The sequence below is a fragment of the Oryzias latipes genome, chromosome 9 (assembly GCF_053564925.1).
Source record: "Oryzias latipes strain Hd-rR chromosome 9, Olatipes_Hd-rR_3.1".
In the NCBI taxonomy this organism is placed as follows: Eukaryota; Metazoa; Chordata; class Actinopteri; order Beloniformes; family Adrianichthyidae; genus Oryzias; species Oryzias latipes.
In genome coordinates, this window is record NC_136245.1 from 33,502,842 (window position 1) to 33,519,409 (window position 16,568).

Genomic DNA, 16,568 nt, shown 5'->3' on the forward strand with positions numbered 1-16,568 from the left:
GTAATTTAAAATGAAACAAAAAACCTGTTATTTAATTTAAACCATTTTCTCCTGTTAATAGAATTTGGCTGTATAATAGGAGTCTACTTTTTGTAATCTGGACCAACAGCGACACCTAGCGGTGAAATGTGGCACATGTCATTCACTGCTGTTCTTCCAGTCACGTGGTCTCCATTCAGTCATTTTAAAGGATGGATGTCAATTTAATGTGTGGCATTTTATTTTTTACTTCTGAAAACAAAATCAGATTTTTTTCTTAAAGAATTGAACATTTACACTGGAAGAAAAAAAACGTGAAGATGTATTTATTTTTGAATGTCTCCCTATTTTAAATGCATTAACTCATACAGTGATTAAAAGGTTTTAATTTAAAGCTTGATGGCTAATTTCTTGATGGTATTTCTTATATTTTACTGACTGAATTACCCTGAAACAGAATCAATAAAATACAGCAACAAAAACAAACAGATTTAATGTGAGATGGAACTGGATGCCAGAAGCCATGAGGCATTTGCAGACAGTAAGTAAATATTGCATAGGTTGTTGAAGTGGGAAATTCCTGCATGACAGCGGAGTAAAGGGGGGGGGGGGGGGGGGGTGACAACAACCAGTGACTCCAGCATTTCTATCTTCAGTGTCCTCCGGGAATCCAGCTCATTGTTTCGGCCGTTCTGAAAGCCGTCTGCATTGGCCTGCAGCGTGCACAACGTTCAAATGTTTCATTCAGAGTATTTCAGTGCAGACAGGCTTTTGGAGACACGTCTGGAGCTCACGCCTCGTTCCAAGCTGCTGCGCCGCCTGAAATCCCGCCGTGATCCATCAGTCCATGTTTTGTAACAACACCTTGAATCCTTGATTTCTTCACATTGGTTGATCAGCTTCAAGATGAGTTAAAAATGCTATAAATAAGACCAAGTGACTGGTTTGGCTTCAATATAAATATTGTAATAAGACATTGCTTAAACAGACACGTCACTCTAAAACATTGAAATATTTCAAATATTGCATTTATGAAACCAGGTCTTGTGGCGCTCTTCTCTGTGAGGAAAAGTTCTACACAGTTTGGTTCCAAATGAGCTGAGCAGGGTTTACCACAACAACAATCTGGGCCTCCCTGAGCAGAAACTCACAGCAATACTACACTTTAAATATTGAATAAAAACACTCATAAGCTTGGTAAAACACGCCACTCTCCACTTCCGTTGTTTTCGTTTTGTTTAATTCTTGGTTCTAGCAGAGGCAAAGTTCTCCGAGGTCTGGTAGCTGGAGCGGCCAACGCAAAAGCTAATATCGTATTATAACACGCTACTCATTTCAGTTCACACGCTTCTTAGATATATGACTTTACACAAGTCCTTCCTATTGCACAGAAACACAGTTTTTCCAGTGGGTGGATGCAATGAAAAAGGCAAATTATACATTTGTTTTGGTTTGACATGTTTAAAAAAAATCTCCACTGGTTGTTATTTGTTACTTCTTGAACATAAACCAAAAATATTCATTTAAATTAGTAGAAGAAGAAAAAAAAGCTCATCCTTTTCACTTCTTTAAAGACCCACTCGGATGAAAATGGCGTTTTTGGCGTTTTTAAGACGTCCTCGTGGCATATTTCCTACGATGGAGGACAAAGATAAAGAACATTATGCTCAAAATTGCATTTCTGAGTTTATCTATTTTCAAATTGTTGTAAATCAAGAGCAGATGGGAAAATGCCGTTTGAAAAGGAACATCTTTGTGACGTAGAAAAGGGCCACAAGCTCCCTGCTCCGAGCTCTCAGGGGTGGGGTTGCGCCGCGCCAACGGTCCCGCCCACAACCCCGAGGTGAATTTCTGATGAACTCTCGCGCTCTGCAGAAACTATGTCCCAGAAAAGAGCACGGCTTTTTTGGTTTTCCCTTTAAAAAAATGGCATAATCGTAATTGAAAGACCCCTTTGAAAATAGATCAGTAGATGATCAGAGTGGGTCTCTAACCTCTCACGCCACCTTCAGTGCTGCTGCAAGCGACCAGATTGGCTGCAGGGGGTGTCAAGACATTCAAAAACACGCCAATGATGAACATTCGTGTCTGATGTCATTAACTCTGAACGCAGACAAACTTTAGAGTCAACCGTCTGCTAAAAGGCCAAAGCGTGGAATCTGTTTGAGGGGGTGATGGGTAATAATGCTCTCATGGAGGTAAAAGTCTGATAATAATAATGTAAGCCACTGGGATGAGGAGGACTGAATCAAACCCTCTGATAATGGAAGAAGTCTTCCCACATTCCCCGCTGATTCAAAATCATTTAAAGAGACAGACAAAAGCAGAAAACTGAGTTAAATCCGACAAAATGGGTCGTCTTTCAAGTGTAAACATTAAATTGGTTGCCGTCTGTTTTGACGTGAAGTGATATAAAACAAATCCTGTCTGTCAAACTTAGAAACTATATAGAGGAAAACTGACAATCTTGATTGTAACCGTATAACAATAAAGTTAACATTTGTTTTGTAGAGGTGTTTTTTATTTTAGTTTAATAAATAGTGTAACATCTGAACTTATACTTGGACTCTCCCCACTTTCTTCACAAGGCCAAAAAGAAAAGGATAATTGTGTCCGTGTCTCACGCATACACACACACACACAACCATACAGCATCTCAGTGTGATCACACACACACACACACACAGACACACAGTCCCACCAGGCGGCTGGCTCTATGTGCGGTTGAGTGTCTGGAAGATTCTGGATATCTGGAGCATGACCGGACCGGTCTCCGGGTCGTTCATCCACTGGGTGCTGTTCAGTGGGTTTTCCAGCATGTCTTCAAAAGCTGTAAAAGATAAAAACACGCTCACTTTCTGAACTGACTCACTGTCAGCTCTTGCTTATTCAGATCATGGCTTGTATATAAGAACTGGAACGAGCGACCTGGAGCCAGTAGGAAGTACCTGCTGGCTCCAAGAAGTCAAACTCCCAAAGACTTCTACAGAGAAATAAGCAGCTGTTCCTCCATCGTGACATTTTGCTGTAGCTCCAAGTATTCAAGTTATAAACTGACCAATCAGATGCCTCAATCAGAGTGGGCGGAGCCACACATCCAACAATCAAAATGGTTGAAAGATTTCGTGTACCTGGTGGTAGGGGCGTGGCCCTCCATCAAGCTCAACCCTGATTGGTGAATGGTTGCCATAGAAACAATGACTCAAACCAATCACCGCTGACGTTTGGCTTCAACATGGCGGTGTCCGTATCAAAAAAATAATAATAATATTGCGACTGATTTGGTTTTATTGTGGAAGTATGAGTGATGTCACGCTCACTCGCTCCAGTTCTGACATACAGTCAGTAGTTCTGATCAGACCTAGAGTTCACATTCATCGTTTATTAGCAAACAGGCTAAATAAATTAGCCTTTTTGGAATCATCTGGATGGAAATGGATTATATCAGAATAAAGCTCTGTCTTTTCCTTTTTCCCCAAATTTAGTAATAACCCCAACTGAACTTTTCCTCCTTGTGAAATTTTTTTTTTTTTTTTTTCGGTGTGAAAAAGAAAAGGAAAATAAATATCTGCGAAATGAAATGCATTTTCTGCTAAAGTGTTCCAGAGATTTTAAATAAAGTTGTGTTTTTACACAAAAACCTCCCGAGGGATCGATTCCCTGAGCGGTTTAATCTGAAGCTGATCAGACGCCCACAAAAAGAAAGCTAACGCTAAGCTAACGTGTTTAAAAATGCTTTCAAGAGAAACTGTGGCAAAAACACAGATCATCTAAAATTAAAACCGATCAGTGGGATTGGATGATACCTAGCAGGGTTTTGGGATTGGTTAAGCCCAGCTGGACGACCGGGTTTTCCAGAATCGCTTGGAAGAGCGGGCTGTTGGTGTCGATGCCTTTGTCCAGATCTTCAGGAGAAGGTTTTCGGTCGCCCAGCAGCCACTCGCACTGCAGGAAGTCAAGTGTGGTTAGAATAAAACAAACCGGTAAATCTATACACACATATCCTGAAACATCAAACGTTTCAGCTGGAAGCAGCAGCGTCTCTATCAAACACTGAAGAACAGCAGCTTTCCATGAGGATTCTCTGTTTGACAGAGAGTCAACTTCACTTTTCTACTGAAATGATCAGATCTGATGTGTGTGAGGGGGGAGGAGGTGCAGTGACATTGTTGTGGATACATACAGCAGCGTCCTGTTGGTTGTTGTTGACCCTCAGAGCATCAATCACCTCCTTCTCACCAAAGCCCATTTCCATCAGAGCCACGACGGCCTGAAGGGGAAAAACAGCAGCCTGAACGGGAGACTAAATCCACAGACGACTGAAACTATGAATAAATACAAGATCCTGTCAAAATAAAAAAACCTTTTCAGAGAGCAGAGACTGTCGTACCCTTGAATCTGGTCTGAACTCTCTTTTCCTGCGAATCCTCTTGAAGATCTCCGTGAGTTCGTCCTGCCTGCTGCTCTCGTCTGAGCTGGACTGGCTGCGAAGGAGGTTACAGCAGGCGGCGGCGGACGCTGAGAGTGCCGGCGTGGCGGCCGCTGCAGCCCCGGTCGCAGCTCCCGACGCGGCCACCACCGCCGCCCCCGACGACTCCTGTCCCGGCAGCGGCGCGTCCACAGAGGGGTCGTCCACGTGTTCGATGAGCCACTCCATGGCCTGGGTCACCGACATGCTAAAGCAGAGACAATCAGGACGGTGGTCCAGCCACACACAGCCACTCTGTGCTACAAATGCGTGTTTATGCTGTTCAGAAAACAGAATTACTGGTTCAGTCGGAGAGCTTTGATGGCTCTGCTCTCAGGGAAACCCATCTCAGCGAGCTGCTGCAGCGCCGTTTCATCCACGCGGTCCTCGTCGTCTTCATCCAACATCGCTGTGACGAAGAAACACCACCTTTAGTGCGCATATCACTCTCAGTAAAACTCATGAATGGCGAGCAAAAACTGCTGACTGAACAGTTTCAGAAGGAAAACGTCGGCTCAGATGTTCAAAGGACCAAATTCAGGAGAACTGACCGTCCGCGGCGTTCCCTGCTTCCTCACAGGAGTTACCGTTTAAAATAGCTCCAAGCTGTCATCTTTGATTTTTACAAAACCGACTCCCTGCACACTTTTTCACACGTTCCTCTCTTGTTTCAAATCTCAAAGTTCAAACCTTCGTAGAAAAATACGTCCAGGATTTTGGAATGAAGGCAAAGATCTGAACCCGATCAAAGATTTATGTACATTTGGGAAATGTTTTGTTCTCATTTAAAAAGACTTTTCTGTCTGAAGTCACATTCTCCAGCAGCAACATTAGTGTACAGGCGTGACAGGAAGCGTCCGCCTCACCGTTGGCTTTCTTGAAGAGCTCCACAGCGTCGGGATTCAAGGCTAGAAGCTTCTGAGCAACTTCGATGAGAGAAACCAGGATTTTCCTCAGCTCGGTTTGAAACTGGAACAAAGAGCGGAAGCGTAAGGCGGCGGGCGGCTGCAGACCCGGAGGCCGTGGAGTTTGAACGCTCACATCTCTGATGTTGTGCTGCGTGACGGTGCGGTCCGTGTGCCGTGTGGGTAAGCTGGCGGTCGCTTTCAGGATGGCGTCTTTGTCTGGAGCTTTGGTGTCCTGTTTCTTCTGAGAAGAGACGAACAAAAAAAACTGCTAATAAGGAGCTTAACATGCGGAGCCTTTTCATAAAAAGAAGGCGTTTACCTTTTCATCTGAACCAACCTCTGCCGTCTTCGGAGGCGTCGGCGGCGGCCTTTTCTTTATGAGCAGCAGGACCTCTGAAACCAAACGCACAAAGCAGATAAATGATGGGAAGTCAGCAGCAACGGGAGCGAGAAGGTTGCAAACGTGACGCCGCGTACCTTTGTCCTTGAGGTTTTCGTCAGCGACGGTTTTGGCGTCCGTTAGGACTCGCTCTGTAGCAGCGTGGATGAGCTTGTGGTGGGTGAGAGTTTTGGGGTCTTCTAGACTTCCATGAACGTACTGCAAAATCAAACAACGAAAAAACAAACAGAAGAAATCAAATGTGTGTATCTGTTGAGTACATGTATATTTGTGTATTTATCATTCTAACCTAAAGGGTCAATGGCGTCTTCTTATATAGCGCTTTATCATTACAATAAGACCCAACGCTCTTTAGTCACAGAACTACTGTTTATTATGTTTATTACCTTTTCATTCAATGGACAGTAATTATTCTGTTAATATTTTGATTTACAACAGACTTTTCCTAGATTACTGTATTCCACATATTGTGTGCACATTTGTGTGCATGTATGTCCGTATAGTTTTTGCATCTTGACATCTTTAGTCTCATTGTTCATGCGGACGGTGACAATAAAGGTTTTCTGATTCAGTGGCAGCAAGTTGTGGAGGAAGTCAACTCCAAGCTGACGTTGTCTTTTCAAATTAAAAGCATTCATATCAAAACGCTGCTCAAAATGTTGTTTAAACAAAAGGAAACCCAAGCAATTTTTATAAGGTGTATTTGAATATTACCTCATTGGTTTTTTGATTATTTTTTAATGATTTTGTTTTCTCTACACCATGTTTGTCATAGAAATAATAAATAAAAACTTTATTTTTTAAGGTGCTATACTGATCTTTAAAGAAATTAAAGTGTTTTTTTTACTATATTGCTTTTTAATTTATTCTCCAATTTTCTTATTATTTATGTTTCTGTCAGGGTAACTAGGATTGAAAGTTTCCATTTTACACAAACTAAATTGACGGTTTTTGTGGAGAAAGTAAAACGTACAACGAGGATCATCTTTCAAACTACATTTAACTGCAGCGTTTTAGCAACAACAACAAAACGTTTAATAGGGAATAAAATCAAAATAAGAGAAACTAGATTTTTTGGCCAAATCAAAACTTTCTCCAATAAATTTGTCAGATGAGTCGCACAACTAATAAGTAGCACATAAAGCACAAATAAACCACTAATAAAACCACATTCTCTATTAGAAATTTTAAGACTGACCCACAGAATAAAAAAAATTCTTTAAAATCTTCTATTTTGTCCAAATAGTAAATTAAAACAAATAACAATTCGTCAGATTTAATGTTGGAGCTTGAGAATAAGTTGTTTTTCCAACACTTCTATGATTCTATATCTTTATTTAGGTTACACCTTCTCTGACGTCCGTTCATAGCCATAAATCCAGGACTTCATTTACCATCACCTGGAAAGGACAAAACAATGACTATATGTTTTATAAATTCAGGTATGAAGGAGTTAACATTCAATATTTTCTATTATAGGATTTAACTCACCGATTGATTATTCTGTCAGTGTTTCTTTCTTGTATAAATGTTTGATTGATCAGGCTTGTGGTATTTTTACTAACCAACACTGTTTTATCTTCACTAAAACCCATCTTCACGCAGTGACAAAGTTTTTCTGGATGCTGAATTCTTCCAGCAGTGAAGCTGCCGTTACCGTGGTTACCGTGATCAAAGTTACCCATTTACCAGCTGCGGATGTCGGTCGTTTTTGTCTTTTTCCTGATATTTTCTAAATGTTGTTTTGCTCTCATTCATTTGATGCAACAACGAGATTTAGTTACTAACTTTAAAAAAAAAAAAAAAAAAAAAACCTTTCTTCACCTGGAAACAACTGTTTGATTTGACATAAATATAATCGAGTAAAAGTCCAAATTCTCCAGGAATAAAAAGTATAAATAAATAAAAACCAACGTTTTGTTCACCGAGTGGAGTGAATTTGAATTAAATAAAAGTTTCTTTCACGATAATTCAGTGGGTTGGATGGGAACCCAAGAGGAGTCAGTCAGCACAGAAGTAATAGGAATCTAAAGTATTAATAAAGGAGAAATAATAGACCCCCGTTGAGTTCCTGCCAGGGCCATATAAGGAGAGGAGAGGTGAGCGGGGTAATAATAGAGCAGGACAGAAAAGGACAGTTTAGCTGCAGAAGCTGCAGAGAAGCTGCCAGCCTCTTCAATTATAAATAGCAGAGTCTACCCAGTTACTATAAATACACAGCTGGAGACGGTTTACCCCGAGGGCAAAGAGCAAACACCCCGGCAGGGCAGTGACACGACAAAACAACAAAGTAGCCCAAACAACCTCCAACAAACCTACATGTTTCAAGCACTTCTCCTTCAGTTTCTCCACCGTGGTGTCCTCCGTGACTTCCTCCAGCCACTCCGCACCGTCCATGGTGCAGATGTGGATTTTCAACACTTTCCCCGCGAATATTTTCTCCTCCTGGACGAACATGGCTGCCGCGGTCTTCGGGGCCCGGCGACGCTGGCGAACGAACGGCGGTGGCTGTCTGCTCCCCTCGGCTCGTCCCAGCGAGCTAGCCTGCTAGCCTGCTAGCGCGAGCCCCCAGCTAGCCGCCGTGGGTAAATCCACCAACAACCGAACGGCACCGATCAGCTGGCGGTCATCTTCGGACTCTCGGACCGGCGACAACCGAGGGACGAGCTCCGAGGCCGCCAAGCTGTTTGTTTTTTGCCGCTAAGCACACAGGGCAACAACCAGCGAATATCCTATTTTTACTGTAACGTTTGAACTCTGACCCGCAACTGTACGAGTGCTGGTGCATTATGGGACTTTGAGTCATTATTTAATCTGGACTTGTTTAAGACTGTTATCGAATTTATTGGAAAGAAAGGTTAAACGGGAATCAATTAACATTAATTAACAGTAGTTCAACATTTTTAACTATTTCAACAGCACCTCAGCTGTTTTCAACATTATTTAAACACTAAATCAACCGCTTTTCAAAATTTCAAATAGTCCTTTTACATCATTTCACCTGTCTTCAGCATCCTGTAACTGTTTCTGAACAGTATGTTTGCTGTTAACACAACATTTCAGCTGTTTTTACACTACTTTAGCTGATTTTCCAGCACTATTTTCATTGTTTTATTGTCAAACAGGATTTCAATTGCTTTTCCAACTGTAGTTCAACTGTTTCCCCTGTACTTTAACTGTTTTTCAGAAATTTAAACTTTTTTTAAGAGCAATTCACCTGTTTCAACAATACTCTAACTGTTTATGATCAGTCATTAAACTATTTCAGTGGTGTTTCAATACTGAGTCCTTCATTCATCTGCATCTGAATTTTACTTTATTTTTACCAGAGTGAATAAAAGGTAAATTGTGGCTTTTAAATTCATGCCACTAGATGGAGACATGGAAAAAATATCTTCACAGAGGAAGATGAGGAGAAAGAAGATAATCTGTGAGTCTGTAGGTTTTGAATGACCTTTAGTTTCTTCGGTTACCTGCAGGTCCCGCCCACAAAATGGTGATTTAAAATATCAATTTGACTTTTAAAATAATTTAAAGATACCAATAGTCATATACATTTATCAATCACTAATTTTAACAGTAAATTTGATTTTTTGCACGTGACAACCATGAAATCTTTTAATGAAAACGGATTATTTGCTTTGTTCATTTGCAAATAAAAATTAAAAAAAATAAAAAAACGACAAGAGTACACAACGTCAACTAAACACTCATTTAAGTTTCTTTTAGGACTACAAAAACCCCAAACTGATCACTTTGAGAATCGCAAGTGCCATTTATTATAACAAGACATTTTTACAGGATAAAAATCAAAGTAAAAAACATTTCAGGAAAAGTCAAATTTGACAAAGAAAACAAACATTTTGCTGTTTTTTTTTTTTAACAGCTTGGATTTTTTTTTGAGAGAATTTCACAAAGAACATCATGGAGAACTTCACCAACAGTTTTCTCAGTGATTTTATGGTGATTCACAACTTCATATGAACATTTTAGAACCATACTCTTTATCTAATCAAATATATTTAATCTGCTTCCTTTCAATTTTTTTATTTGCATTGGGGGTTTTAATATACAAAATATATATTCTCCTATACTTTATACTTTAGAAAGCTACTGTTGGTGCAAATCCCATCCAATCCACGTCCAAGTATTCGATTTCTTAAACAAAATCTTGCTTACGAGGGGAATTTGAAGCGTATTTACAGAAGGAAAAACAGCCATAGGCTCAAACTAACCGGAGGGATGGAAATACGGCATTTCCTGTTTCCTCTTGGGGGAAAAAAACAAAAAAACACACCAACATGGCGACCAACGGGCCGGTTCTCCAGCGGGACTTAACACAAGCCTGCCTTCACTGCCAATCTCCAAGATGGCCGTACTCTGTACAACGTATCACATCCACGAATGCAATAAAAACGAATGGCTGCTCCACCCGTCCGGCAAAACAAAAAGGGAAAAGAAAAAAAAAACACATTCTACTCAAATTCACAGCGAGCAGCAACTAATATTTCCCGACATTGTAACACTGAAACTGAAAAATGTGCTCTAGTTGAATCAGGGTTTCAGATCATACAAAAAAAACAACAAACAAAACAGGGATGAAGAAATAATATACAAAAAAAGCAAAGACTACAAGTTTTTGAGAAAATAAATAGCCAGTGTGTAACGCTGCCCCCTCCAGGCAGAAGGAGGTACTACAGGAGCAGCGACTGGACTAACGCCACAGGCGACAACAAGCAGGCACATAAATAATAAGGAGACATTAATAAATAAAAAGTAAAAAGGATGCAGATGTTGTTAGTATAAAAGATTATAAAGTCCTATTAAATCTTGTTTCCAGCTCGGTTTTATTTAAAACTATACAGCTGCCCGTGCGGGCGTCACACTACCAGCCTCCTATTTGAACTGCTCTGGTAGGTGCCCCATCTGAGACTGCATGCTCGTCGCTGGACTCGAAATGCCCTCTGACCAGTCGGACATGTTGGAATGAGGAGACGAGCTGGACCACTGGTCCGGGGAGCCGGGGGACGGGGTCAGAAAGGGGTTGTCGGGAACCTGCACCTGATGGTTTGGAGTGTTGTCCATTGGGCCTGAGTAGCTGTGCTGGGAGGGCGGGGTCAGGAACTGGGTGCTGGGCATGGACTGGTTGATGGAGGAGGGCATGATCTGGTTCTCCTGGGGGAGGATGGTGTGGATGGGTATGCTGGAGCTGCCAGAGCCCGGCTGGAGCTCTGGAGAAGTCAGATCGCCGCTGATGAAGTTCTGGCTGTTGGTTGTGTTTGAGTTCTGGTGCTGGAGCTGGAGGTTCTGCTGCTGGAGCTGCTGCAGGTTCTGGAGTTGCTGGATCTGCTGCTGCTGCATCATGTGGACCGGAGGTCCCAGTCTGGTGCTCTGGATTCCCTGGTAGGTCATCATCTGGGACAGGCTGGAGCCGGGGTGGCCGTTGTGGAGCGAAGTGGTCATCATCCCGTGCTGTGCCCCCTGGTGGGGGCCGCCTCTCATGGGGTTGAACTGGCCCGTTTGGCTCATGGCGCCATGCATTCTGGAGAGCCAGTCACACTGGCCGTTCATTGACCCCTGACCTCCAGAGCCGGGAACCGGAAGGTGGGTCAGACGGGGAGGCAGCGGGTCGAACTGCATCCGGGCCAGCTCCTGCTTGTTTGGCATCACCATGTGGCCGACAGCCAGGTGGGGGTCAGACATCCCCTGCAGGTGGTTCAGGGTCACGGACGGGGACTGCTGGAAAGGGGAGGTCATCATGGGGGGAGAAGCCACGTCAGAGACGTAGCCATGAGGAGACTCCAACGAGTCCACCGGTGACAGAACCGCAGAGCTGTCCAGTAAGTTCACAGACTTCCCGTCCTGGGAAATCTTCTTCTTGACCTTCATGTCTTTGCTGTCTTTGCAGCCGATGCCCTTGGCGCTGGGTTTGCGCGCCTTTTTGCCCTGGCCCTGGCTTTGAGGCTGCGGCTGCTTCATGCTGCTCAGGAAGCCGTTGGGAGAGCAGAGAGGAGGGGACAAAGTCGTGCTTAGGGAGCCTCCGTGCATCGGAGGACTTCGTACCACGTTGTACTCGTCCATCAGCCGCACAATGTCGTGATGCATCCTGTCCTGTGCGATGTCTCTGGGTAGTCGGTCCATGTGGTCGGTTATTTCTCTGTTGGCAAAGTGCTCCAACAAGACCTTTGCGGTCTCGTAGCTCCCTTCCCTCGCAGCCAGAAACAGAGGAGTTTCCTCCTGGAGAGAAGACAAAAACAAACGGTCAGGTTTCCGGTGTTGGTCATTCAGCTGGACAGAAAACGGCGGGAGACTCTTCCTGAACCTTGTTGTTCTGCATGTCCTTGTTGGCGCCGTTCTTCAGCAGCACGATGGCCGCCTCCACGTTGTTTACCGCTGCGGCCCAGTGAAGAGCGGATTTACCTGGAGGGACGAGAACGGGGACGTTAGGCAGAACACGCTCTTTCAAAATCAAAATCCCCCTTGACCTTTGAGCACAGAGGTAAAGCCTCTTTCAAAAAAAAAGAAAAAAAGGTCAAACCCGAAATAAAAAGGTCATAGACCGGCTCAGTGAACCCTGCTCGTCTCCAGAGAAAACAGAGCTGGGTGTCATCAGCATAGCAGGGGAATGCTTCATTCAATTTCTCTGAAGATATTGCCAAGGGGAAGGAGGTTGATGATAAAGACGAGCGGGTCTAGGACAAAGTCTTGTGGCACACAAAAGGTCAATGGGTAGGGGTGAGACCGGAAGGAGCTGAGTGTGGCCAGAGGGGTAGGATTTGAACCAGTTTTGAACCAGTTTTTAACGACATCCCACTTGGTGGCCATAAAAGCCTCAAGGGATCTGTAAGACACAACCTCCTCTCTACGGCCCCTCCTCGGGCCCGGATGACCCAAAAACCTGCAGCACCCCTACAGGTTGGCAGCTAAAGCCTAACCCTTGTGCTATCCTGTGGGGTCAAAATGACCCCACCCTTACAGTGACGTGTTCTCCCTACCATGACAAAGGTGGATAAAGGTGAAGAGGATTTCATGTAATCCATGGACACCAGTGAAGATCACAAATCATTGAAGAAAAAAGGTTCAGAGCACTGTCTAGTGGGTCTAGATGACCCCACTCCCAATGTTAAAGTGCCTAGGATAGAACAAGGGAAGTTCATGCAAGCAGCAAAAAACAGTGAAGTCTCACCAAAGTCATCAATGGCGTTCACATCAGCGTGACAGTTGATGAGCTCCTCCACCATGCCCTCCGCAGCCAACCTGGCAGCCAAGATGAGTGGAGTGGTGCCGTCATGCATGCGGGCGTCCAGATCCGTGGCGCGGTTCCTTATCAGAATCTGCACACACAGACAGGAATATGTTTCTGGTATTTTTTTAGTTTCGAGTCATTTCCTCTTCCTGTTTGAATGAGACTAGAGGGGAAAAACCAAAAGCTGTGCCTTGAGCACCGAAGGACCCACCTGGAACACTCCCTGCGCGTCAGCGGCCACCGCGGCGTGCAGCGGTGTCCTTCCCATGTTGTCCTGGATGTTGGCGTCGGCGCTGGCCTCCAGCAGGCGTTTGGCGGCATCGGAGCGGGCGTAGCGCGCAGCCAGGTGCAGGGCCGTCTCGCCGGTGCGGTCGGTCTGGTTGTGAAGGTTGGCGCCCTGGTAGATGAAGTCGTTTATGACGTTAGCCGAGGCGTCTTCCTCCTCCTCGCTGTTGCCAGTCTCCAACCCCCCTCCACTGCAGGATGCAATCATCAGGGGTGTGAATCCATCTGAAGGGCGAGAGCCAGGAGGACATAAAGGCGTGTTAGTGTGCTGTCAAAGTAACTGAAGGGAGCGTCAAACAAATCAAACGGTGTGATAATTCTGCCCGAGCCGAATCGTGACAGCTCCGTCCGTCTCTGGATAATTCATTCGGATCAGGGGAGCTTCAGAGGGAACGTGAAGCCGGGGGGATCGGGCTGCTAAAGCTCGACTGCTGCAAAAACCAAGCGTTCATTTCTTAAGAGAGGCCGCTCTGTCAGTTCGCTTGGATAGCTTTTCTCCTCTTCAAAAGAGCAGCAAGCCCCAGATCCCTCAGATTTGGTCGATTCAAGCGTATCGACCCTCAACCGGGGGGAAAGTGCGCGCTCACACGTTGGTAAACCTGCTTCTTTGATTTTTCATAGCGTTTCCCTCTGGGATTTTTGCCACTTAGTGCAAAACAGTTTTTATGCATCTGAGGCCTTCATTGGCGTTTCTGATATGAAGTATTCAGACAGAAAGGCCCATTACTGGCCCAATGATTAGGCTGATCAGGAATCAGTGTTTTCCCCGAGGCACCGGGCCGCTTTGAAGATGATCCTTCACCCCGAGGACACGGAGCTTCAGCAGCTCCTCCGTGCACGACTGCACATGCACTGGAAACACAACGACACCTCAGAAAAGGTTCGCTCAGAAAGGATAAAATGTGTTTCCCGTTACGGTGCTTCGTCCTCCTCGCGGGCTGTGGAGCTCTTCCTCTCAGTAGTGGTCGTTGTCACGGGAACAGCGATACTTAACAAACGCTCTTTGGTTCGTTAATAAATACATGAACTTACAGAGAAAGATTTAAATAAAGAAGTGCTTCATTTAAATTGCTAAATTAATTTGCAGCTAAATAAAACATGCTCCACTCATTAAAAATAAGATTATACATTTATGAGAGTGGTGTAAATGGTTAAAATGAGGATAAACATTTTTTAAAATGTTGATGTGAAGCTTAAGAACATTCTGGTTTGTGCAAAATCAGAGAAATAAACAGAAAAATAACATTTTATTGTGAAAATCCTTCCACACAATAAAAACTCAAAGTTTCACCAAATATATTTGTTTTACTTTATATTTTATTCTGTTTTGAGATTTATTTATTTATTACAAGCAAATCTAAGTTGTCTTTTTTGGCACATGTTTTCTAAAATTAGCTAAATTAAAAACATTTTTTACTTATTAACTTTAGCACATTTTATTTTTACATTTAATTCGTTTGAATTTAGACTTGGATCATAAATATCTGCCGCATTAAACAAGCATTTTCTCCACGATTTCAGCAGAAATCACGCATAGACAACACAATTATCAATTTGTTCGATTTGAGGGTGATCAGCGGTTCAGTCACCCACCTGGTCCCCTCACGTTCACGTCCATGCAGTCGTTCTCGATCTCGCCCTGGGGGGGAGTGGGAGCGATGGAGGGGACGCGCAGGTCGGCAGCGTCCAGGTGCTGCTGGGTCCACTGGCGGTGGTCCGTCTGATCGTCTGCATCCAACGCCGCCTGCTCGTCAAACTGCTAAAACACCCACACAGAAGTCATTCGCAAATTCAACCAAACTCTTTCCCAAAATAATCCGTTTTTTGAAATTTGATTTAAAAAAACTGTAAATTCTTAGGAGAAAAGAGAAGTTTCCTGTTGGACCTTGAAGTGTTTCACGTCGGTGGGTTCGTCCTCCCCCCACTCGGTGGGCACGTCGTCCATCAGCGAAATGTGCGAGTTCTTCAGCGGCCTGCCATGAAGCAGAAACCTGGTAAAAATGTTTCTTCATCCGAGCCGCCAAACGTCAATGACCACAAACATAAGCGTTGGTTAAAACCTTTACCCCCCCCCTCCCAAGGGTTTAATTAATTCCCACCTATTGTAACATTACTGTTAATGGTCCGAGCGGACCCCCTCCCTCAGTCTGAATGTGACCCATCAGCTGCATCCTTCAGGACTCAGGACAAACACTTCCACATCCACAAGGACGGAGCGCCGACTTACTTCAGCCCCACCGAATCCTCTCCAACCGGCTCGCGCCTTTTCTTCTTGCTGGTTTCCGTGGTCTTGAAGCCCTCAGGAAGCCAGAGGCGCCCGTGCTCGTGGCGCCGCTTCCGGGCAGCCACCATCCCCACTCCCAGGAAGGCCAGTACGGCCACGCCGGCGAGGACTAGGTAGATCGGGTAGAGTCCCTGGGCGTTCTTGGGCTCCACATTGCCTGGCAGGGAGACAGACAGCATGCTCAGGAGGGGCCGAGGCGGGGGTCCGGTGCTCCTGCGCCCCGCGGTTCCCGCTCAAAAACGCAGAGCAGACGCCGGCAGGAACTCATCGGCCATCCCCACCACGAGCGTCTACAATCTACGCGGTTATAATCAGAATTGCTAACAACTTTTCATCAAAAAGAGGGGACGGGGCGTGATAAAAGCAAAAAAAAGAAAAAGAAAAACCCCAATCACCTCCTCCTCCTCCTCCTCCTCTCCCCTTTTTCAACTCAGAGTACCAAGAGACAACTTTACCATTTCTTCTTTAAGAGAAAAAAGAAGGGGGATTAATGAACTTCAAATTACTGCACGCGCTTTAAGCTGTAAAGACCAAGGATTTATTAGGATTTTCAAGATAACAAAGACTCACAACTTCTAGCACACTCCCGATCAATTTTTCCCTTTCTCTTTTTTTCCTGCTAACGATTTTGAAATGATAAACTCCCCCAACCTAAACCCTCAGAGATACATTAAGTCCTGGTATTACATTCAGCGAGGTGAAGGTTGCAGCAGCCCCTCACACAGTGGGATAAGGCGTGTGTGTGAGTGTGTTATCAAAAGACGCATACGTCTGAGAAAGAGGGAGATGGAGACGCGTAGATTCGGCGAGTGAAGGGGTTGGATGAGTTGATTTATGGCAATTAACCATTTTGGAGCCTGAAGCCATTGGATTTGCACACAGAAGGAGGGATTGATTGTTTAGGCCATGAGATTCAAAACCGCGTTTGTTCACGGCTGCATAACAAATACACAATCAAAGAGTGAACACCCAACTGGAGGCACACACTTCCCGTTTCA

At 44.4% G+C, this 16,568-nt stretch overlaps 2 protein-coding genes across 3 annotated transcripts in view; both read right to left on the reverse strand.

Moving 5' to 3' along the window:
- Positions 1-923: 923 nt before the first annotated feature.
- On the reverse strand, positions 924-8,533 carry ubac1 (UBA domain containing 1). The gene is made up of 10 exons (XM_078953322.1): positions 8,075-8,533; positions 5,833-5,953; positions 5,675-5,748; positions 5,489-5,596; positions 5,314-5,416; positions 4,748-4,856; positions 4,370-4,655; positions 4,163-4,249; positions 3,786-3,924; positions 924-2,809 (listed from the first exon to the last, which is right to left on the reverse strand). Exons 1-10 carry the CDS (start codon positions 8,210-8,212, stop codon positions 2,694-2,696), a joined length of 1,281 nt encoding a protein of 426 aa, XP_078809448.1. The 5' UTR covers positions 8,213-8,533; the 3' UTR covers positions 924-2,693.
- Positions 8,534-9,510: 977 nt separating this feature from the next.
- The window catches only part of notch1b (notch receptor 1b), a 51,620-nt gene continuing 44,562 nt past the window's right edge, over positions 9,511-16,568 (reverse strand). The window contains exons 28-34 of one of the 2 annotated variants that reach the window (XM_023958197.2): positions 15,514-15,727; positions 15,172-15,259; positions 14,880-15,042; positions 13,213-13,511; positions 12,942-13,089; positions 12,078-12,175; positions 9,511-11,992 (exon numbers count right to left, since the gene is read on the reverse strand). In XM_023958197.2, coding sequence (XP_023813965.1) covers positions 10,652-11,992; positions 12,078-12,175; positions 12,942-13,089; positions 13,213-13,511; positions 14,880-15,042; positions 15,172-15,259; positions 15,514-15,727 — 2,351 coding nt within the window. In that variant the 3' untranslated portion in view covers positions 9,511-10,651. Of the gene's footprint in view, positions 11,993-12,077; positions 12,176-12,941; positions 13,090-13,212; positions 13,512-14,879; positions 15,046-15,171; positions 15,260-15,513; positions 15,728-16,568 lie in introns of both variants that reach the window. The other variant, XM_023958196.2, reaches the window with a different exon arrangement.